The sequence below is a fragment of the Vulpes vulpes genome, chromosome 3, assembly GCF_048418805.1.
Source record: "Vulpes vulpes isolate BD-2025 chromosome 3, VulVul3, whole genome shotgun sequence".
NCBI classification, from domain to species: domain Eukaryota; kingdom Metazoa; phylum Chordata; class Mammalia; order Carnivora; family Canidae; genus Vulpes; species Vulpes vulpes.
The window spans coordinates 75,257,879-75,282,034 of record NC_132782.1 but is presented as its reverse complement, the minus strand read 5'-3'; the positions used below and the strand labels follow the sequence as shown (position 1 = coordinate 75,282,034).

At 51.7% G+C, this 24,156-nt stretch overlaps 1 protein-coding gene across 1 annotated transcript; it reads left to right on the top strand.

Annotated features, from left to right (window-relative positions):
- Window positions 1-9,641: 9,641 nt before the first annotated feature.
- GUSB (glucuronidase beta) lies at window positions 9,642-23,596 on the top strand. Its single transcript, XM_072752751.1, has 12 exons — window positions 9,642-9,914; window positions 11,469-11,654; window positions 11,964-12,145; window positions 12,312-12,454; window positions 12,906-13,093; window positions 13,443-13,595; window positions 13,835-14,013; window positions 14,095-14,241; window positions 17,800-17,884; window positions 19,286-19,462; window positions 21,683-21,818; window positions 23,164-23,596. The coding sequence occupies exons 1-12, from the start codon at window positions 9,705-9,707 to the stop codon at window positions 23,331-23,333; spliced, it is 1,956 nt and encodes a 651-aa protein (XP_072608852.1). The 5' UTR covers window positions 9,642-9,704; the 3' UTR covers window positions 23,334-23,596.
- Window positions 23,597-24,156: the final 560 nt, after the last annotated feature.

Genomic DNA, 24,156 nt, shown 5'->3' with positions numbered 1-24,156 from the left:
AAGCTTCTGCCAATCTTTCTCTATTTCTTTTTTTTCTCCACCTTGCCGCTTCAGCCTCCTCTAGGATACTTCACTCTCTTCTGTTATGAACTGAATGTTTGTGTCCCCACCCCACCCCCGCCAAAGCTCAAATGTCATAATCCCCACTTGTGTCTAATCTGGAGTAAGGAAATAATAAAGGTTAAATGGGGCCATAAGGGTGGGGTTCTGATCTGATGGGACAAGTGTCCCTGTAAGAGAAGATGTCAGAAAGCTCTCTCTTTCTGTGTGCCCCCACGAGCAAAGGCTGTGGGAGGACATGGTGGGAAGTTGGCAGTCTGCATGCAGCCCTCACCAGAAACCAAACCAGCCAAAGCCTTGGTGTTGGAGTTCTAGCTTCCAAAACTGTGAGAAAAAGAAACTTCTGTCGTTTGTGTCACCCAGTGTGTGGTATTTTATTATGGTGGCCCAAGCAGACTAAGATATCACACATTGAAAAATGATATGGTCAGTAATTCTGAGAAGGAATACAAAATCAATCTGAGATTAAGGCACACACAAGAGCAATTCAAATGCATTCAATAATAGTTGCTACATTGGACAAAGTCACATACTTCTGCAATCAAATTACTGTTTTTCAACATTCATGGATTTATGGGTAAATATGTGTGAAAGTTCCATCACTAGAACATTTGTTTCTTGAGGCCATTTTGCTATATGGATGGCAGTTTTGTACACTGTTTTGTTTGGAGCCACCAAACTTCCCAAGACAAATGCTAAGGCGTGAGCTGATACATCGGGTGTGAGTTCACAGAGAGATAAAATCGCCATTTATGGTACTGGTACAGGTTGTACCGTACAAACACAGGAATTGTAATAAATTCTACTTTACACAAATCTTATACAAAAGAAAACAATGTATCTGTATAGCTATAAAGGTATATACCACATTGTCGAGGCGATTCTGTTAAGAGTGGTCTTACCTTATGCGTAGGTACCAACAAGAATGTCTGCTTACAATCGTACTGCCCTAGTGATTGGAAGAATTTTACACACATTAAGTACATTTAAAGCCTAGTTCATGGGACGCCTGGGTGGCTCAGCAGTTGAGCGTCTGCCTTCGGCTCAGGGCGTGATCCCGGGGTCCTGGGATCGAGTCCCACATCAGGCTCCCTGCACGGAGCCTGCTTCTCCCCCCTCTGCCTGTGTCTTTGCCTCTCTCTCTCTCTCTCTGTCTGTCTGTCATGAATAAATAGAATCTTAAAAAAAAAAAAAAAAAGCCTAGTTCATCCTTCATCACAAACATACACCCAGGGGCAGTAAATCAAATGTTCATCTCTGGCCTTGCACATTGGCATCACGGTATCGGGGAGCTAGGTTCTTGCAGTGGGTAGTTGGAGCACTGCGGGAAGCCCCTTCACACTGGACCCGCTGTCAATAACTTTGGGCAAGTGGCTCAACCACATAATTATATTTCGTTAAACCCAGACTAAAGCTCAACTTCCCCTTAGCCATATCCCAAAGATGCTGGAGTCCATTCCAACATCATCAAACATGAAGACAAGAGAAAAACCAGAGGAAAGAAAGAGTGGACTTAGCCAAGTGAAGTAAAGATCTCTTATTTTTTGTAAATTTTACAAAAGTGTAAATTTGTGTGTTTTAATTTGGGCTCCCCCAAAACACAGCTTGTGATAAGGGCTTGGATGCTAATAGTTTATTTGAGAGATGATTCTAGGAAGCAGGGAGAATAAAATAGAAAAAGGAGCAGCCTACATAGGGGTGAAGACAATACTATCGGAAATGGGCGGTTGATTCCTCTGGGGACTTGGAGAAGTAGACATAACGTCTTTTAGAATGTGCGGCCTAAAGGGAAGAAGGTGGGAGCATTTATCCACTGGCTCCTATCCCCCTCTGAGGGGAGCTGCCCTTGCACTATTTCACTGCCCCTCACTTCTATCTGTGAATTGGATAGAGATAAAATGGGGACCACTACCCTGGCACACTGTGGTAGATGGTGGCTCCATCCTGCAGTAACACTGGAGTGAAATATTGCTCCTGTTTACTATCCTGGCAGATGGGATGGGGTAGAGGGGAATTGCCAGGACTTCCTCAGTCCCCCCCCAAGGCAGTAGGAACATCCTTACCTCATTTATGGTTAGCCACTGTTGTGTTCAAGAGGTGAACAACCTTGCCACAAGTATAATAAGGTTGACTTGATATAGCCCTTCCAGGACTTCAAATCCCAACTCTTGGAAAAGTTGCCGTATACTATGTCTGTAAACTCCCCCCATCCAGCTTTACGTCCCACACCCTGCTCTGATATATTCAAGTCTACTCCTTCTCAAGTTCCCCTTTTTCTGTCAGTACATATTAGCCAAGTCTTGGAATTCTTTCACAGAGTAAACTATTCCCTCGGAGTGGGCCTGCATTTTCCTGTGCATGATATGCTGAGACTTTGACCTCAGTTAGTTAACTGGATGCAAAGAGAGGAGAAAGGTTGGGATCAGGAGGGGCATCCTCCTCAGGTGGGAGTTCCACCTGACTTTTCTGTCAAGAGGAGGCTACTTTTCTTTCTTTTTTCTTTCTTTCTTCTTTCTTTCTTTCTTTCTTTTGTTTTCTTTCTTTCTCTCTTTCTTTCTTTCTTTTCTTTTTTCTCTCTCACTTTCTGTCTCTTTCTTTCCTTTGCTTTCTTTCTTGGCTTAAAACAACAGAAATTTATCATCTCAGATCTGGAGACCCGAAATCCAAAATCCAAGTGCTGGTAGACTTGGCTCCTTCTGGAGCCTCTGAGGGAACATCTGTTCCATCCTTCTCTCTTAGCTTCTGGTGGCCGCCAGCAATCTTCTGCAAGCCTTGCCTTATAGACTCATTACTCCAGTCCCTGCTTCTCTTGTTTTCTTAATGAAATATAAGATGAAGGTTTACAATAAACAGATGGATCATTAGAATTTTAGTTTCCTTTGTGATATAATAAGAGAGTTCTGACATTTTGAAGCTTCTGCCAATCTTTCTCTATTTCTTTTCTCCACCTTGCCGCTTCAGCCTCCTCTAGGATACTTCACTCTCTTCTGTTATGAACTGAATGTTTGTGTCCCCACCCCACCCCCGCCAAAGCTCAAATGTCATAATCCCCACTTGTGTCTAATCTGGAGTAAGGAAATAATAAAGGTTAAATGGGGCCATAAGGGTGGGGTTCTGATCTGATGGGACAAGTGTCCCTGTAAGAGAAGATGCCAGAAAGCTCTCTCTTTCTGTGTGCCCCCACGAGCAAAGGCTGTGGGAGGACATGGTGGGAAGTTGGCAGTCTGCATGCAGCCCTCACCAGAAACCAAACCAGCCAAAGCCTTGGTGTTGGAGTTCTAGCTTCCAAAACTGTGAGAAAAAGAAACTTCTGTCGTTTGTGTCACCCAGTGTGTGGTATTTTATTATGGTGGCCCAAGCAGACTAAGATATCACACATTGAAAAATGATATGGTCAGTAATTCTGAGAAGGAATACAAAATCAATCTGAGATTAAGGCACACACAAGAGCAATTCAAATGCATTCAATAATAGTTGCTACATTGGACAAAGTCACATACTTCTGCAATCAAATTACTGTTTTTCAACATTCATGGATTTATGGGTAAATATGTGTGAAAGTTCCATCACTAGAACATTTGTTTCTTGAGGCCATTTTGCTATATGGATGGCAGTTTTGTACACTGTTTTGTTTGGAGCCACCAAACTTCCCAAGACAAATGCTAAGGCGTGAGCTGATACATCGGGTGTGAGTTCACAGAGAGATAAAATCGCCATTTATGGTACTGGTACAGGTTGTACCGTACAAACACAGGAATTGTAATAAATTCTACTTTACACAAATCTTATACAAAAGAAAACAATGTATCTGTATAGCTATAAAGGTATATACCACATTGTCGAGGCGATTCTGTTAAGAGTGGTCTTACCTTATGCGTAGGTACCAACAAGAATGTCTGCTTACAATCGTACTGCCCTAGTGATTGGAAGAATTTTACACACATTAAGTACATTTAAAGCCTAGTTCATGGGACGCCTGGGTGGCTCAGCAGTTGAGCGTCTGCCTTCGGCTCAGGGCGTGATCCCGGGGTCCTGGGATCGAGTCCCACATCAGGCTCCCTGCACGGAGCCTGCTTCTCCCCCCTCTGCCTGTGTCTTTGCCTCTCTCTCTCTCTCTCTGTCTGTCTGTCATGAATAAATAGAATCTTAAAAAAAAAAAAAAAAAGCCTAGTTCATCCTTCATCACAAACATACACCCAGGGGCAGTAAATCAAATGTTCATCTCTGGCCTTGCACATTGGCATCACGGTATCGGGGAGCTAGGTTCTTGCAGTGGGTAGTTGGAGCACTGCGGGAAGCCCCTTCACACTGGACCCGCTGTCAATAACTTTGGGCAAGTGGCTCAACCACATAATTATATTTCGTTAAACCCAGACTAAAGCTCAACTTCCCCTTAGCCATATCCCAAAGATGCTGGAGTCCATTCCAACATCATCAAACATGAAGACAAGAGAAAAACCAGAGGAAAGAAAGAGTGGACTTAGCCAAGTGAAGTAAAGATCTCTTATTTTTTGTAAATTTTACAAAAGTGTAAATTTGTGTGTTTTAATTTGGGCTCCCCCAAAACACAGCTTGTGATAAGGGCTTGGATGCTAATAGTTTATTTGAGAGATGATTCTAGGAAGCAGGGAGAATAAAATAGAAAAAGGAGCAGCCTACATAGGGGTGAAGACAATACTATCGGAAATGGGCGGTTGATTCCTCTGGGGACTTGGAGAAGTAGACATAACGTCTTTTAGAATGTGCGGCCTAAAGGGAAGAAGGTGGGAGCATTTATCCACTGGCTCCTATCCCCCTCTGAGGGGAGCTGCCCTTGCACTATTTCACTGCCCCTCACTTCTATCTGTGAATTGGATAGAGATAAAATGGGGACCACTACCCTGGCACACTGTGGTAGATGGTGGCTCCATCCTGCAGTAACACTGGAGTGAAATATTGCTCCTGTTTACTATCCTGGCAGATGGGATGGGGTAGAGGGGAATTGCCAGGACTTCCTCAGTCCCCCCCCAAGGCAGTAGGAACATCCTTACCTCATTTATGGTTAGCCACTGTTGTGTTCAAGAGGTGAACAACCTTGCCACAAGTATAATAAGGTTGACTTGATATAGCCCTTCCAGGACTTCAAATCCCAACTCTTGGAAAAGTTGCCGTATACTATGTCTGTAAACTCCCCCCATCCAGCTTTACGTCCCACACCCTGCTCTGATATATTCAAGTCTACTCCTTCTCAAGTTCCCCTTTTTCTGTCAGTACATATTAGCCAAGTCTTGGAATTCTTTCACAGAGTAAACTATTCCCTCGGAGTGGGCCTGCATTTTCCTGTGCATGATATGCTGAGACTTTGACCTCAGTTAGTTAACTGGATGCAAAGAGAGGAGAAAGGTTGGGATCAGGAGGGGCATCCTCCTCAGGTGGGAGTTCCACCTGACTTTTCTGTCAAGAGGAGGCTACTTTTCTTTCTTTCTTCTTTCTTTCTTTCTTTCTTTCTTTCTTTCTTTCTTTCTTTTGTTTTCTTTCTTTCTCTCTTTCTTTCTTTCTTTCTTCTTTTTCTTTTTCTTTTTCTTCTCTTTTTTAAAATTTTTTAGAGATGGAGAGGCAGGGACATAGGCAGAGGGAGATGCAGGCTCTCTGTGGGGAGTCTGAGGCGGGACTCAATCCCAGGACCCTGGCATCATGACTTGAGCCAAAGGCAGATGCTCAAGCACTGAATCACCCAGGTGCCCCAAGAGGAGGCTACTTTCAAGGGCATAGGGCTTCTTTCACTGGTTAGAGGAATCAGGTAAATCTGGGGGTTCAAGATTTTCAGATATAACCACCCAAGTGTCCAGGCCCCAGATTCTAAGGTCTCACTCCTTCCCTATCAGGGCCCGTAGTCTAGCAGCTCTGGCACCATATGGTTAAATACTTGTCCCAGTTTTCAATAGTCTTCCTGTAACACCAGGAGGAGAGTTCTTCAAACAGTGACAAGGAGGCCAGAAGCTTTCTCACTGAGCCCTATATTATTAGTTGGCTGAATGGAGCCTGCCATTCTTTTTCTTCAAGGTTCCCTGGGCACTCAGCAAAAGCAGCTAATTCCAAAATCCTTATAATCACCCTTACTCACATTTCATTCAAGTTTTACTGCATGATCTAGCAATTCCCCTCCATCCATTCCTTACTGCAATTCACACTATGTCTTAGTGATTTTAATGCTTCAGCACCCAAGGAGCTATCACTCTCCACCTAAAGGAACAACAGGCCCTTGTTGCTGAATGACCAAAAATGTTGTCCAGTTCCAGAATCCCATCCTGATGGTTGGCTTTCTAGAGCCACTTCCAGTTGGATCCTCTTGAAAGCAGAACCTAAAACAAAGACCTATTAGGTGCAGGCATTTATTTGGGAAGTGACACTAGGAGTAAGGTAGCAGAAAGGTAACAGAAAAAGGAAAAGCCTATATCAAAGTGCATTATCAAGATCACACCTTGACTACACATAATGCCTCCTAGAGTTGTTCTCCAGAGGAGGAAAGGCTGAAACACTCATCCCGTGCTACTTACCTCCCTTCAGATGACAGTGTCTCCAGGTTTGTTTGTTTTAAGATTTTAATTAATTTATTTCTCAGAGAGAGAGCCAGAGAGCACAAGCAGGGGGAACAGTAGAGGGAGAGGGAGATAGGCTCCTCACTGAGCAGGGAGCCTGATGTGAGTCTCAATCCCAGGACTCCAGGATCATGACTTGAGCTGAAGGCAGACACTCAACCACTGAGCCACCCAGGCACCTCTCTCTAGGTTATTAATACCCTAATATTAATATTAGGAGTTTCACCCTCACTTCTCAAGTCTCTTGAAGAAGCTGAATTTAGCAATTTAGAGCCTGCTCCAGGTGGGATGCTGTCAGCACGGGGTGAACCTGAGCTTTCAGAGAATTCAACTCTGGCTGAAGGCAGCAGAGGGGATGGGACACCATGTGAACAAGTGCTAGCACCCTTCTTAGAGACTTAGAAGGGGCTTTGGCAAGCGAGGGCCCCTGAAGCTTAAACTTTTAGCTTCAGGGTTCATCTGCTTCTGCAAGGAACTCATGTTTGTCCTGGATGCAACCTCTGAGGAAAGTTTTACTCAAGGCAGCCTTCCACACATGGTTTGCCCTCCTTTCCTAGTTTCCTACTGCTTTGGATTCTCACTCACAGGAACATCCTGGCCACTCCTTTTCCTCCATAATCCCACAGGTAGGGTGTAGGGCAGTTGGGAAGTACCAGTCTTGTCATGGCGTTTATTGGGACATTGTTTTAAGAAGAACACATTGAAGTGTCAATTGCCTCACTGAAATATGCTTGAACGAAGATTGAAAAAAAAAAGGCTGGATTTAGCAATTTGCAGACAGGAAGAAATGCCTTGGAGGGCTTATTCCAGGACAGGGAGGAATAAGCCCCCTCAAAACCACTTGGGATTCTCAAGCTGTTCACTGGAGGTTGAGGGGCTACATCATCTGGTGACCAATTCAGGCAAGTCCTCTGAAAGATATTTGGAGGAAAGGCTCAGTAATAAGAGCAGAGCTAGAAAACAGTGCCCATGAGAGCTGGAACTCAGAATATGCCCATATTTGTTAGCTGATTCCTTCTCTTTCTGTAGAGTTACTGGCAGATGAGTCCTTAGAATACAAAGTGTTTGTGCACCTGTATTTGGGAACAGCAAAGAGGGAGCTGGTCTCATTCTCAGGTCAGGCTGGGGGGTGGGGTCGCAGAGGGGAAGATTTCCTTGGGGTGAGGTTAATGGTGGCAGCAAGTGAGGAAGACAAAATGAGAGGCAGGGGTGGAGATGCTCCAGAAGAAAAGCTATGGAGTGGTGGGTGGCCCCCGGATAGGCAGCATTGGTGGAAGAATGGTTTCCAGAAAAAATGAGAGGAGGATCACAAGAACCAGAAAAATGGGGAGGGCAGAGGAAGTGGAGCTTCAGGGTGGTAAGGGAGCAAGTTTATAGTCAACAGGGATGGGGAATGTCTGCGGAGATTGTGGTCTGGGAGGAATCTTGGAGGTAGAGAGGTTTCAGAAAAGAAAGAATCAAGAATGTGGTCCAGTAAATAAGCAACCATGGGAAGAAAAAGGACTAAAGAAGAGGAGGTCACAGAACTGAGGCCCAGGATGGGGAGGCTACTCACAGGGACAAGAAGTGGGATGGGGAAGGGGCCAAGGGCCCTTGAAGGATGAAGCCAAGGGCCAGATTCCTCAGTGAATTTGTCTGTAGGGGAAGAGATGTGGAAGCCAAAGGGATGTGAGGAAAAAGCTGTTTGGAGAATTATAGGAGGAGAACGAAGGGCTTCCAGGCAAAAGGAAGGGCATAGGCACTGCACAGAGGCATGCAGGAACATGGGGTGTTCAGGTCCCAGGGCCAGGAATAGGTCAGATCATGACAGACAATGCTAGGGGCGTTGGATCTGCCCTGGAAGAGATTGGGACCTGCCCATCCCTCCTACTCATCTCCTGTATTCATGACGTTGGGGAGTCTGTAGACTCATCTTGGGTCCCTGCTCTACCGGCCTTCATTCCTTTGGTGACCTCATCCATTCTTAAAGCTGACAACTCCCAGGTTTACAACTCCAGGCTCATGTATTTCTACAAGGCTGAAAACTTGGGGGTGGAGGTGGGAGTGGGTGGAGACCCCCACCAGGGTCTGGTTTTCAGGTTCAGAAGTGTGCAAATTGTTTCATTAGTTTTCTATCCTCCTCTCTCCCCGTTAGACAGTAGAAAATAAATGTATTAAAGCTGAAGGGTAAATGAAAAATCAATTTATTAGTTTATAGGGGCCAAATTCTAATTCTAATTAATTACCTTTTTTTTTTAAAACAAGCGTTTTAAAAACACATTTATTGGTTTGATTCTGATTATAATAATAATAATGCATATTTACTACAGAAAACTTCAGAAAATCAGAAAGTAGGAAAAACAAGATGCACATCCTCTACAACAGCAGCAACACTTCGCATCTGTAACTGTGTGGATGTGATCTTAACAATACCGGGGTCATCCTGTACCTACTCTTGCATCCTACTCCTGTTTCTGTATCGTAAGCATTTGGGCTTCTAGAATATATTTTATCTTTACTGTCCTAGTAACTCTGTTGCCCGTTTTTTTTTTTCTTTTGCCAGTTTTAAAACCCATTATCAGAAGGTTGCTTTCGTGAGTATAAGATCAGAGAAAAAAAGAGAAGGTAAAGGTGGTCGTCCCAAGCTCAGGTACATACCAGCGCTCTCAGGCAGGTGAGGTTCCTGCACGAGCCCCCCGCATCTGTGCGGCCGCGCGCCGCCAACGGGGAGGCCCAGGGCCAGGGCTGCGACCGCGAGGCGGGGCCCAGCAGGCTCAGGCTCCGCGGGGGCATCGCCCGGGCCCCGGGCGCCCCCAGGCCCCCTCCCGGCGGGCGCAGAGCGGCGGCACCGGCGCGGAGCCAGGCCCTCGGGCTCCCGGGGCCCCGCAGCGGACCGGGCGGCCGCCGGCTCCCTCCGTGCCGCGCTCCCGCCCTCAACCAAGATGGCGCGGGCGGCGTCAGGCGGGGCACGTGACGCTGCGCCCCCGCCCCGCCCCGCCCCGCCCCGCCCCGCCCCCGCGCCTCGGTGCCCGGCGGCTGGCGGGGCGGGGGCGGCCAGTCGGGGCCACGCGCGGCCGCGAGAGGAGCATGTCTCGGGGGCCGGCGCGAGCCTGGGTGGCGCTCGGCCCGCTGCTTTGGACCTGCGGGCTGGCGCTGGAGGGCGGGATGCTGTACCCCCGGGAGAGCCCGTCGCGGGAGCGCAAGGACCTCGACGGCCTCTGGAGCTTCCGCGCCGACTTCTCCGACAGCCGGCGCCAGGGCTTCGAGCAGCAGTGGTACCGGGCGCCGCTGCGCGAGGTGCGGGTCCAGGCGACGGGGGCGCCGCACCCGGGCCCCGCAGCGGGAACGCAGGAGCCTCGGTGCACGGGCCGGCGGGGAGCGAGCGGGCGGGGAGGGCCAGCGGGCGGGGAGGGCCAGCGGGCGGGGAGCCGGCCCGGACGGCTGTTGGCTGGGGGGGGGGGGGGGGCACGAGGGACGCGATCCCAGGGCCCCCGGACGGGAAGGGGCACGACGGGCCGATCCCAGGGCCCCCGGACAGGAAGGGGCACGACGGACCCATCCCAGGGCCCCCCGACGGGAGGGGGCAGGAGCGACCCGATCCCAGGGCCCCGGGACGGGAAGGGGCACGACGGACCGATCCCAGGGCCCCCCCGACGGGAAGGGGCAGGAGCGACCCGATCCCAGGGCCCCCGGACGGGAAGGGGCACGACGGACAGATCCCAAGGCCCCCCCGACGGGAAGGGGCAGGAGCGACCCGATCCCAGGGCCCCGGGACGGAAAGGGGCACGACGGACCGATCCCAGGGCCCCCGGACGGGAAGGGGCACCAGCGACCCGATCCCAGGGCCCCCCGACGGGAAGGGGCACGACGGGCCGATCCCAGGGCCCCGGGACAGGAAGGGGCAGGAGCGACCCGATCCCAGGGCCCCCGGACAGGACGCGGCTTGGCTCCCAGGCAGCCCAGGACCGCTCCCAGGTCTCCCATCTGACTTTGGTGGAGTTGGCCTGTTTGGCCGCTGGTCCAGGCCACTCCTGGATCCTCTTTTCTCCGTGTCTGCCACCCACTCACGGGGAGGAAGAATGGAAGGCTGGGTGCTGGCGTTGTGCCCTGCTCAGTTTCCTCTGCAGAGCAGCCTCACACGGCCGCCTTCCTCTCTGGGGCTGTCAGTTAATTATCTTCCTCTTCTGGCTGTCCACCGTTCCTCTTGCCTTGGGCAGTGTTGTGGCCTGGCCCCACCCTTGTCCACAGACTGCCCTGAGAAAGAACTGCACCCCCACCCCCAAGCCCTGGGCACAAACCATCCTTGCAGTGGATTTCTTGTCCTCAGGTTATCCATCCATTCAGCCAATACTTATTGAATCTTTGGGAGTCTCATTTCAGCGTGTCAGGAAGTCTTCCCCAGGCTGTTTGCAGGCTCCCTGAGCTGTCTGTCCTGTTCGTGCCTAGCTCTCTGCCTGAGGTGGTCAGGGTTTCCCTGCCAGGCTCAGGTTTATGCAGTCCTGCCAGCTTGTCCTGAGGTGGTATCCCATATGGCCCCCAAAAGGGCCCCCCTGACCCCTCCACATTCTTCATAGAGCTGATCACCTGACAGCAAAGACCTTGTTCACAGTTTTATTCCTGGGACCTAGAAGAGTGTTGTAGGTGCTCACTGTACACTGTTGATTGAGTGAGTGTCCAGGGTCTACTTGGTGGAGTCATGAGGGGGGATGGCCTGGGATCCCAGGGCCTGGGGGAAGTCGTCTTGTCCAGCCTCCTTTCTGCAGGCAGGATGGCGGGGGATCCTGGCCCCTCGGGGACGGGTTGCCTGTGTCTTCGGTGATCCGGCCCTGATCCCAGGCCTTCTTTCCTCAGTCGGGCCCCACCCTGGACATGCCAGTTCCGTCCAGCTTCAATGATGTGGGCCAGGATAGGCAGCTGCGCAGCTTTGTCGGCTGGGTGTGGTACGAGCGGGAGGCCACCCTGCCCCAGCGATGGAGCCAGGACCCAGGCACGAGAGTGGTGCTGAGGATCGGCAGCGCCCACTACTATGCCATCGTGGTCAGTACAGCGAGCATCAGGCAGGGCAGGTGGTCGGGGCTGCCTCAGGGTGTCTGGTTCACAGGGGTCACCTGACAAGCCTGCTCCCACGGCGGATGGGGGCCATGCTCAGGCCCCACACTGGGGTTAGTGGCCTGGTTCAGGAGCCTGTGGCCTGATTTATTCTCCCAGCGCTCACTTCCCCCATCCCTGAGCTAGGCGGCAGCTGGCAGGACTCCCCGCCCTCACGTAGTGTCCATCTGGGTAAGGGTGCCTAAGGTGGCTAGCACTGACTTGCCGTTCCCTCCCCATGTCTCCTTGTGTCTGCAGTGGGTGAATGGGGTCCATGTGGCAGAGCATGAGGGGGGTCACCTCCCCTTCGAAGCTGACATCAGCAAGCTGGTCCAGAGCGGGCCCCTGTCCTCCTGCCGTATTACCCTTGCCATCAACAACACGCTCACCCCCCACACTCTGCCGCCAGGGACCATCGTCTACAAGACAGACACTTCCAAGTGAGCAGCACTCTGCTCCCCTGCCCCCCCGCCCACTGGGCTTCCGACTAGGGGCCGGGTGGCCTTAGCAGAAGTGAGGCCCTGGCTCTGGGAGGTCAGGGAGACATGTGAGCTGAGGCTGAAGGACAGAGCAAGGCCCCAGCTGGGCATTGTTCTGCCATCCCAGGTACCCTAAGGGTTACTTCGTCCAGAACACATACTTTGACTTCTTCAACTACGCGGGCCTGCATCGCCCTGTGCTCCTCTACACCACACCTACTACCTACATCGACGACATCACCGTCACCACCGGTGTGGACCAAGACACTGGTGAGGGTGCCTGGCATGAACTTTGCTTAGCCAGGCTCCAGGTAGCTCTGCTCCCTGTTTAGAAAAATCCTTGAGGAGAGAGGCTCTCCCAGCATCTCTTCAGCCTCAGGCTTCCCATCCACCTGAGCAGATCTGGAATCCAGCCTGTCTGCACTGGCATGGGCAGCAGACGTCATCCATCTGGTCTGACCTCATTTTGTGAGCAAATGAAGCCCAAGGAGAAGTGGGGCTTGCCTAAAATCATAGCTTTGGGCGAACAGCTCGGGATCCACACGGTCTCTTCCCACCGTGTTGCCCTCCCTTAACCCCCTCTCAGTGCAGACTGAGATCCAGAAATATACAGTTGTTGGCTGTGGACTCCTCAGTGGTCGCCGCAGGGAGCTCTCCTCTTCATGACCCAGGCTGTGTCTGTCCTTCTCTCTTTTGTCTTGATCTTTCTCGTCTTTTGCAGGGCTGGTGGATTACCAGATTTTTGTCCAGGGCAGTGAACACTTCCAGCTAGAAGTGTATCTTCTGGATGAGGAAGGCAAGGTCGTGGCCCAGGGGATAGGGAGCCGGGGCCGGCTGCAGGTGCCCAATGTCCACCTCTGGTGGCCGTACCTGATGCATGAGCACCCCGCCTACCTGTACTCGTTGGAGGTAATGGTGGTTAGGATGGGGGCTACAGAAGGCCTTTGGCCCCCACCCCACAGCCTTGGCTTCTGGCGGGGGGATGCAGGACAGAGGGTCAGGCACACGTGGTCCTTTGAGCTTCCTGGTCAATTGGATTGAAGTGTTCCAATCAATCAATTGATTGATTTTCCCCAATCCTTGGTGGGGAGGCCCAGTTTCAAAGAGCAGGCACCAGGGAGCAGGTACCTCCTTACTGGTGGCAGAAGCCGGTGATTTCTGCTTGTGGTCCCAGACGTGGGTCACTGCGGTTTACTAGGGGGCCTGTGTGGACTCAGGCCCGCATGGACACCTCACACCTGGTGCTTTGCCTTCGCAGGTGAGGCTGACAGCGCAGATGGCCGCTGGGCCTGTGTTGGACTTCTACACTCTCCCCGTGGGGATTCGCACCGTGGCCGTCACAGAGCGCCAGTTCCTCATCAACGGGAAACCTTTCTATTTCCATGGGGTCAACAAACATGAGGATGCCGATGTGAGTTGTAGCCTCTGGGTCGCTGTGAGGGATGTTCCTCACCATCGCCTTCTCCATGGCCCCTGAAGCAATAGGGGGTGACTCAGAGCAGTCCAGCAAAGTGCAGGAAACCACTGCCTGATGGGGCTTGCGCTTGGGCCCGAGAAACGGCTGAGGGGGTGAGCCTTGCATGGCCTCGCTCTAGAAGGAAGTGCACCAGGATGGGGGCCGGGGGCTCACTCTGCCATGCGCTCCCCTAGATCCGAGGGAAGGGCTTCGACTGGCCGCTGCTGGTGAAGGACTTCAACCTGTTGCGCTGGCTGGGCGCCAATGCCTTCCGCACCAGCCACTACCCCTACGCGGAGGAGGTGATGCAGCTCTGTGACCGCTATGGGATCGTGGTCATCGACGAGAGCCCTGGTGTGGGCATCATGCTGGTGTGAGTGCCCCCCCTCCTGGTGTGCCCAGCCTGCCCCAGGCAGCAGGCCCTGACTTGCTGCTCTTTCTCCCTGTGTTGCAGCCAGAGCTACAGCAATGTGTCCCTGCAGCACCATCTGGAGGTGATGGAGGAGCTGGTGCGTCGGGATAAGAATCACCCATCTGTAGTCCTGTGGTCTGTAGCCAATGAGCCCACTTCCTTCCTGAAGCCTGCTGCTTACTACTTCAAGTGAGTCCCCTGACGGGGCCCTGGGCCAAGGCGGGGATGAGAGGTCAGCCCCGGGGCGAGGCAGGGTGGGGGCAGGTGAGTGCCTTGGGAGGCAGCCTGGCTCCTAGCCCGACTGGGTGCGCCTCTGCACACAGCCCATTCAGGGGACTGAGTACCACCTACCACTTTGTGATTTCAACCTGGGTGAGACCCATTGTCCCCTTTTCTTTCTTTCTTTTTTTTTAATATTTTATTTATTTATTCATGAGCGACAGAGAGAGAGAGAGAGACAGAGACACAGGCCAAGGGAGAAGCAGGCTCCATGCAGGGAGCCCGACATGGGACTCTATCCCAGGTCTCCAGGATCACACCCTGGGCTGAAGGCAGCACTAAACCACTGAGCCACCCGGGCTGCCCCATTGTCCCCTTTTCACACTTGAAATGAAATCTGGACATAACTTGTACACAGACTCAGACATATAACTTCAGGTTACAAAAAGGTAGCCTGTGACACAAGGGACTGTCATTTATTTATCTTTTTTTAAAAATTTAAAAAAAAATTATGTTCGTTTATTCATGAGGGACACACACACACAGAGAGAGAGAGAGAGAGAGAGGCAGAACACAGGCAGAGGGAGAAGCAGACTCCATGCAGGGAGCCTGACGTGGGACTCGATCCCAGGACACTGGGATCGTGACCTGAGCTGAAGGCAGACGCTCAACCGCTGAGCCACCCAGATGCCTAGGACAGATGTTCATTTATAAAATAATATGTGAACATATGGGTCTGACTCCCCAGAAGACCCAGTGAGGGGGCCAGATGCTGGCACCTGGATGTGGAGTCACCATGAAAGCACAGCTACAGTTGCCGACAGTGGGGGCACCGTGTTGGTGACTGCTAACCGCTGGCCGTGCTGCCTTCACTGCCATGTGTTTCTAAGATGGTGTCTCTGGGTAAAGGTCTAAACAAAACAGTTACACTCTTCTCTCGTTTTATGTTGTCTCCATTCCTGGGAAATTTAGTGTATGTTAAAGGTACAAAAAAACCCCACTTTGTGATGCTTTGGAATCATCTGTAAAGAGGAGTTAGATTTTATAAAACTGGACTTTCTAGGCACATGATTCTTTTTTTTTTTTTTTCAATAAATTTGTTTTTTATTGGTGTTCAATTTGCCAACATACAGAATAACACCCAGTGCTCATCCCATCAAGTGCCCACCTCAGTGCCCACCACCCAGTCACCCCCACCCCCCACCCACCACCCTTTCCACCATGCCTTCCACCACCCCCAGTTCATTTCCCAGAGTTAAGAGTCTTTCATGTTCTGTCTCCCTTTCTGATATTTCCTACCCATTTCTTCTCCCTTCCCTTATATTCCCTTTCACTATTATTTATATTCCCCAAATGAATGAGAACATACACTGTTTGTCCTTCTCCGATTGACTTATGTCACTCAGCATGATACCCTCCAGTTCCATCCACGTTGAAGCAAATGGTGGGTACTTGTCGTTTCTAATGGCTGAGGAATATTCCATTGTATACATAAACCACATCTTCTTTATCCATTCATCTTTCGATGGACACTGAGGCTCCTTCCACAGTTTGTGGCCATTGCTGCTATAAACAGTGTCCCGGTGTTTCATTCCATCTGTATCTTTGGGGTAAATCCCCAACAGTGCAATTGCTGGGTCATAGGGCAGGTCTGTTTTTAACTCTTTGAGGAACCTCCACACAGTTTTCCAGAGTGGCTGCACCAGTTCACATTCCCACCAACAGTGTAAGAGGGTTCCCTTTTCTCCGCATCCTCTCCAACATTTGTGGTTTCCTGCCTTGTTAATTTTCCCCATTCTCACTGGTGTGAGGTGGTATCTCATTGTGGTTTGGATTTGTATTTCCCTGATGGCAAGTGATGCAGAGCATTTTCTCATGTGCATGTTGGCCATGTCTATGTCTTCCTCTTAGGCACACAGTTCTTAACAGGGTTCTCAGTGATGTGCATATTCTAACTATTCTAAAGTTCCATCATTGGACAGGATGAGTCTGTCCAAAGTTCATGGTCTCATTCACTAAATACTTCTCCCCCAGGCATGGCAGTGGACAGAACCCCACTTAGGGGCAGCATTGGGAGGGTTTACTACCTCTGGTGGGCCTTGCTTCCTTGGTGTTCTCACAATTATGCAGTGGTCCCAGCCTGCAGAGCGTGATGACTTCACTTGCTGTGGGGGCAGCAGGGGGCATCCCCGGCACGGAGCCCTGTGGGCTGAGCTGTGGGTAGGAGATGTGGGGCTCTGGGCAGTGGGCCCGCCTGGGCAAAGGAGAGCTCTGAGCACGCAGCCCAGAGCCTTGGGGTGCGGGCTGTGCTGAGGTGGCGGGGCTGGTGTGTGGTGGGGCAGCAAGGAGCGCTGGGCCCAGGGTGCGGGGAGGTGTGGGCGATGGAGGGCACCCTCGCTGGGGCAGCGGGAGGCGGGCAGGGGCCTGAGGAGCCAGCGAGGCTTTGCAGCGTCCCAGTGCCCCAAGGGCTGTTCCTCTTTATTTATTTTTTTATTTTTTTTAAATATTTATTTTATTGGCTTATGATACAGTGAATATATTTCTGTCCCCTCAATAGACTGTGAGTAGCTATGAGTTGAGGTTATATCTTTTTTTTTTTTTTTAGTTTTATTTATTTATGATAGTCACAGAGAGAGAGAGAGAGGCAGAGACACAGGCAGAGGAAGAAGCAGGCTCCATGCACCGGGAGCCCGACGTGGGATTCGATCCTGGGTCTCCAGGATCGCGCCCTGGGCCAAAGGCAGGCGCCAAACCGCTGCGCCACCCAGGGATCCCCCTGTTCCTCTTTAGTATGGCTTTGGGACTCTAGGCTTGGGGAGAGGGGCGGAGTGAGGAGAGTCAAGAAGAAGGAAGCTGGCTGTCGGGGTGAGGAAGAGGGATGCGGGCTTGACCAGTGAGCGGGGTGACCGGCACCGCGTGCCTCTGATGGGTCCCCGGGTTGAGTCCTGAGCACAGGCTGGGCCCTCTGTCCGAAGCCTCCCCTGGAAGTCCCTCCTTGGTGAGCACCACTCAGCATAGCTGTCGTTTCTTCAGAGTCTGGGGCTGGCTTGCCAATGTCCTGCCTCTCAGAGCTCTGCTCCCCTTCCTGGTCCTCCCGCCACCTGTAATGGGCTTGGAGCCTTTCCCTGTGCAAACTGTGTGAGGCTGCAGAGGTCGAGGTGTCCCCCGCACAGACCTCCTCCTCTCACGCACCCCCTGCTTGGTAACTTAGTATCCGTCGGGGCCACTAGCTTTCTTGGAGGGTCCGCATGCTGTTTTGGGCAGCACCCAGCCCGGGACCCCAGTGCCGGGGGCCTGCATGCCTTGCGAGGGTGGCCCACTCTCTGGGGGGTGGGATTGGGGGAGGGAGAAAGAAAGATGCTGGGCAGTGTGAGCTAAGGTGAGAAGGACGTGTTTGCTCACCTAAAGTTCTCCTCAAGGTGGGGAGGGGAGCAGGGCTGGGGATGGTTGATGGGAGGGAGGGAGGGACGGCTGTGAGAGGACCCTGCCCACACTGACCAGGCCTTGTCTTCTGCCTTCCGCCAACAGGACGCTGATTGCTCACACCAAGGCCTTGGACCCCTCCCGGCCCGTGACCTTTGTGACCAATTCCAACTATGAAGCAGACCTGGGGGTGAGCCTGGGGTTCTCCGCACCACTTCTCTTCCCCCACTTGTCCCCTCGCCTTCCGTGATGCTTGCTAACATGGGCTGCGGGGACTAGCCTGGAGCGACTGGCCCCAGCGCTTTCCTGGACGGTGTTCAGGTGAAGGGTCGCTGGCTGCTTGTTGGACAGGTGGACTGGCTTCCTAACCCGAGGAAGCTGGCACAGCGAGGTCTCATGGGCGCTCCTCCGTTTAGGAGAGCTTAGCGTTGTCACTGTCCAGCGTCCCTTAAACCTGCCTGGTTGTCACAACCACAAAGGAAGCTCCTGAAGGTATGGATGCCTGGGTTCTGAGCTGATGCTGGTTCAGTAAGGCCTTGGTGGCACCCTGCATTTTTACAAAGCTCCGCAGCGATTCCCGCTGTCACCTGGCTGTGGGAACACGGGCTGGGTGGATGGAGGGCAGCTGGCCTGGCTGTGCCGCCCGCACCCCCGCCCCAGTGCGGCAGCCCCTCGGACAGTGTGTTGTGTTGTACTGAAGCTGGACAACACGGGAGCCAGGAAACGCTGCTTCAGGAGGGAGCAGCAGGCTGCTCCGTAAGAGAACGTGACGCAAGAGGAGCCAACACCACGGGGAGAATGCAGGGGAAAATGCTCTGTGGGTATGAATAGGGAGCCCTCGCCACAGAGTGCCTGGAGGCCTGCAGCCCCTCCGAGAAGCATGAAGACCATGGCAAAACACTGTTCCTGGAGCACAGGCGGCGCCTCCTTGGGTCCTGGCCCCCCCACCCGGGTGCCCAGGAAGCCGGGCCCGCGCCCCCAAGGCAGGAGGAGGTGCCCTCATCTGGGGCGTGTGGCCACCCATAGGCGTTGTGTTGCTGTTGCCGCCCTTTGCCACCACCTGTCTCATACCAAGGGGCTCACTTGCCCAGGAAAGTCAGGGCCTGGCTGGCCCGGGGAGGCCCTGGAGGTTGGCATTTGTGTGGGCGATTAGGCGGGACGGGGCAGCTGGCTGCCTGGTGTTGGTTGCTGTGTCCCAAGCACCGTCCAAGTAGACACCAGCTCTGCCTCCCGCCAGGAGGGAGTGTGCGGCCCCCTGCAGCCCCCAGCACCAGCTCACAGATGGTGCTTAGCCAAGATGTTTGCCAGGAGAAAGACCGCACGTGTCCTTTAGTGGGGCACCTTTCCCCAGGGCCAGGTGAGGGAGGGCTAGTGTGACAGGCCATAGAGAGAGAAGCCCTCCAGGGTACAGGCGCAGCCAGGTCCACAGCATCAGCCACAGTCCCAGATCTGCCTCTGCCTGCTGCACGGGTGTGGGGGTTGGTGTACACCCCCTGCCACCTGCGCCATAGGAAGAGCCCCTGAGTGTGGGAGCCCTGGTGCTCTCCTCCAGCTTTCTGGCCCGTGAACAGGTGTAATGCTCTCCTCCTAGGCGCCGTATGTGGACGTCATCTGTGTCAACAGTTACTACTCTTGGTATCATGACTATGGGCACATGGAGGTGATTCAGCTGCAGCTGGCCACCGAGTTTGAGAACTGGTATAGGACCTACCAGAAACCAATAATCCAGAGCGAGTACGGGGCAGAGACGATTGCAGGCTTCCACCAGGTAAGCAGTGAACAGCGATGCCACTCATTCTCCCAGGCCAGACAGGGCTTCCCCATTGCTCGCTGTGCTCCTCGGTCGCACACCCCCCGGTCCTCCAGGGTTCAGGCCTCGGTCCCGTCTCCAGAGAGCCTCCCATCAACTGCCCGAGTGGCCTCCTGAGCAAATCCAAACCTTGGAAGCCCCTCACTGGCTTCCCGTGGCCCCACACGAAGGCCCCGGCTCCTGGCCAGGGCGCTGAGGTCTCTGCCTACCCCAGGTCCTCCTCCTCCTCCTCTGCCTTGCCTCCTGGTCACTGGGCGGTTCTCACTGCTCGTGGGCTGCTGCTCTGCTGGGGGCATTCCTTCGGCCTGGAATACCCCTGCTAGTACCACATCTGCCACCTGTAATGGTGGACTCTACTCTGCTCCAGTCTCTGCTCAGGTGTCCCCCCTTTGGGGAGGTTTACCCACTTGCCCCAGGCCTGCTCAGCCTCTATCTCAGCCCTTCTCACTGGATGCTGTCATCATTTCTTTGACTCTCTTCTTGGCAAGACTGTGGTTTCAAGAGAACTACTGAATCCTGTTTATCCTTGCTTCCCAAGCCCTCAGCAGTGTCCGCACTTAGTGGGTGCCAAATAATATTAAGGAAATGAATGAAATCTCGGAGCAAATTTTAATCACTAGAGTTTTTCACATCCTCCTCTCTTTTTATTTCCTCACCAAAGATATGATACTTTATCTTGTGGGGATTTTTTCCCCGTGGATTCTTACACCACAGCAAGCCCCTCATCGCTTCCCCCCCATGTCACACTCCCCTGTCACAAGTACCAGATTCCTTGTTGACACACAGTGTATTTATCCTTGGTACTCCTGTTCATACCCTTAAATTCATCTTGCTTACACAGAATGCCACTTTTACAAACTGCTAGAGTAGGGGGAGATAGCGTATGAGAACATCAGTTCTTCATCTTTGAGAAGGTGGCCAACTCTGAATCTTGAAGAGGCTCAGGCTAGATCTAGTGCTGACTGCATCATTTGCCGTGATGAATTTTTCTGCAGTGTTCAGAAGGGTAGCCACTAGCTACATGTGGCTACTGAGGACTTGAAATGTGGCTAAATCGACTGACTGAGTCGATTTAGCTTAATTCAGTCTTTATTTTAAATAGCCAGGTGTGGCTAGTATTAGGCCATGCAGGGTTGTTCCCAGTAAAAACAAAGTAAGAAAATCTACATATTGCCCTGCCCTCAAATTCAGCTTTGGAACCAGAACAAAACATGGCTCAGCTGTACTATGACCTTACCAGTGCATCTGATCTAACATTGTAATCCTTCTCATTGGAACAGAAAATCAAAGCTTGCAGGGTTTTGTTCTCCTGTAAAATAACTGAGATGCTGCATCCTTAAACACTGAAGATGTGAGTGCCCCCAGATTCTCACGGGACATCTGAATGATCATTACTTTGAAGTGTGCACCACACGTAGGAGCTCTTTACCAAATCCTGAATAAGTCCACAGACATGGCCTCTGCTCTCATGAGGACCCTCTCCTGGGAACTGGGAGCTTGGCTGCCTTCCGGGGAGCGGTGTGGGGTGTGTCTCAGCCCCCTGCTAACCAATCTGCTGCTCACTCTCACTACACCTACAGCTTGAGTCTGTCTGGAGGGTAGAACCAGCAGGGGCAGGGACACACTGACCTTCCCTGCTTATCACTTCATGGCCAAAACCTCTATGGAAGCACATACTAAGTCATTATTTGGGGAATGGATAGATGCGCTAAATAGCCGCTTCCCCAGACCAGATACAGATAGATATGAGGTGAGTTCAGTGAGTCACGCTAGTTCTCAAATTATGTGTTGGCAGCTACTTAAAACTTGAGGTTTAGTTTTATTATTCGAAGGCTTATTTTTACTTCCACTGCCACTCAGCTTTAAGGCTGTCCTGGTCTTAAATAGGGACAGAAGAGTAAGGTAAAGAAAATACCAAGTCCTGTTGCTAAAGCAGTTGCTAATTCAGGTTGTTTACAGAAAATCTCTTTCCTTTCTTCTGGGCCACATCACAGCCTGGCTGTCCACCAGTGCCAGCGGTCCTGGGTCACTACAGCCCACTGTGGGCATGGCTATTCTGGTCACCATCACGTGGGTCTTTATTTTTATCTGACGTTTACAGTTCTACAAGTTCTGCCTCTTTTTTTTTTTTTTTTTTTAGTTCTGCCTCTTAAATTGTCCGTTTGCTTTGAACCGTAGGATCCACCTCTGATGTTCAGTGAGGAGTACCAGAAAGGTCTGCTCGAGCAGTATCACTTGGTGCTGGATCAGAAACGCAAAGAATATGTGGTTGGAGAGCTCATCTGGAATTTTGCTGATTTTATGACTGACCAGTGTAAGTGGCAGTTTGGTTTACAGAATGTACCATTTCTCATTTTTTCAGGTTGGCCTTTAGTTCAGGACATTTGGTTGTAAGAACAGTGGAAACGAGCGGGGAAGCTCTAATCAACGTAGGTGACGGGAGAATTTCTTAGGAGAACCAAGTGGTGTCTAGCAAGCAGAAGTCACTTGCCTGCTTCCCAAATCATTTTATGGTAAAAAAGTAAACGGTAGAGCTTCTTCTTTTGAGGCAAAAATGACCAACTTACCTTTGTCGGTTTCACAACAGTGTGAGAAAAAAGTGGACCTTGTATTGGATTTACTTGTGGGATACACTTGTTATGCCAGAGTAGCATACTCAGCATACTGAGCCCGGGAAACTTAGGGTATCTCAGTATGGTTTACATCATCCACTTGTAAAAGGCAGGTTTACCAAGTACAAGTAAGTGTCAGAGTGTTTTGAATGTGGGAGGGTCTGAAGTCTGCATTCTTTCTGAAGTGGGGAGAGGTGAGGGCCACTTCAGTTAGGTTCCAAATGAAGGTATCTCATTTCTTCCTGTTCCTGTAGGTACTGCTAGTTTTCTGATACACCATAAACTTAGCATAGCAATTTGGGGAGGTGAGGAAGGATTTGGTAGTAGTGGACATTAGAACATAACACTTACAAGGAAAGACAGGCCTTTAGAACGTGAAAGTTTAATTAAAAATTAGAATGGAGAGGAGGGAGGTAAAGAGAAAAAGGAATGAGAACACAAGCCTCTCCGTTTGGTCGGTGGGATCCATGGCTTCTGCAGCCTAGTTTCGTGAATGGGTGTGTCGGCTCCGTGTACAAGAAATGAGCTGTGTGAGTGGACAGATTACCTAACTTTTATGAGCCTGTAAGTGGGGATAAGGCACTGTGCAGGTTGAAGTAGGAATTTATTTGATCAAGCGCTTGGCACGGTGCCTGGCATTTGCTTACAGGGAAAGGCCTTCCCGCTTGACCCAGACTGGTTTCTCTGGCGGAGAGGGAGGTGCGCAGCGGGCGCAGCCAGCCCCGCCCACCCAGGGCTCCGGCTCCCACTGGGGGATTTGTCTTTTCAGAAAAGCCCAAGTCTTTCTGGGGTAACTGCCTCAGCCTCCGGCCCCTGACCAGGCAGCTGGGGACTCGTGCTTAAAACCTCGTGTTGCAGATAAAAGAAAAATAATTTGGGGTGTTTTCCCCGTGACAGACCAAAGAAATAACCCATTAGGGAGCTGAGGTTTCGGGGGAGGAGCGGTATTTCGATCTGTACGCTGCTGCCGTCGTGCAGCCGCCCCTGCAGGCTGCTTCTTCTGCCCGGCCCATCAGGTGCCTGACCCTCCTTTCCCTCCACTTCCAGCACCACAGAGAGCAGTAGGGAACAGAAAGGGCATCTTCACTCGCCAGAGACAACCCAAAGCGGCGGCCTTCCTTTTGCGAGAGAGGTACTGGAAACTTGCCAATGAAACCGGGCACCACTGGTCCGCGGCCAAGTCCCAGTGTTTGGAAAACAGCCCGTTCGCCCTCTGAAAAGCCTCTATCTGCCCCGGAGGGGAAGGGACGACGTCCACGGACCCCATGGACCGCATGTGGCCGCCTGGGACGTTCCTGCCTGCAGCCTGTACTGATTCACTGGAAGGGAATCTTAGAGGTGGAAATAAAGGCTTTTGTTGTGTGTGAATAGTCATCTTAGAAGTGACCGTCCACTCTGCCTCTCTCTCTCTCTCTCTCTCTCTCTGTATGACTATCATAAATAAATAAAAAATTAAAAAAAAAAAAAAAAAAAAAAAAAAGAAGTGACCGTCCATCTGTTGAATAATCTGTGCGGCTGGAAAGCATCCGGAACTCTGTTTAGGTGTCAGGCTGCTACCCCAGACGTGTGTGCTCGCTGTGGAGCCCCTTCCACACTCACACCACAGTCAGGGCTGCCGGTCACCGACGGTGCTGCTGCAGCAAAGCGGGAGGAAAAGAGAACTGCTCGTGGGCTCCGCAGGGGAGCTCCAGGCCCACGGCATAGACAGAAGGTGCTGTTGCTGGGATAAGGAGCCAGGTCTGCATACCAGGTCCCACAAAGCTAAGCTGACAAATGAGAAGACAGGAGCTGGGGAATGTCAGAGACTACCTGTTCTTCCAGACATTTAGTCCCACCTCAGCCATAGTCTAGTCTTGACAGAGAGGGACAGAAGGGCGTTAAACTACAGTGACTGATGGGATCTTTTGTACCTCTGGGTGGTGGCACCTGCCCTGCTCCTAGGGGATAGTCCTCCTCTCCCACGGGCTCCAGTAAGGCAAGGAAGGTACACTGTTCCTAAGGTGTCAGTCCTGGTTGAAAGCTCCGTGCTTTGGAAAAAGA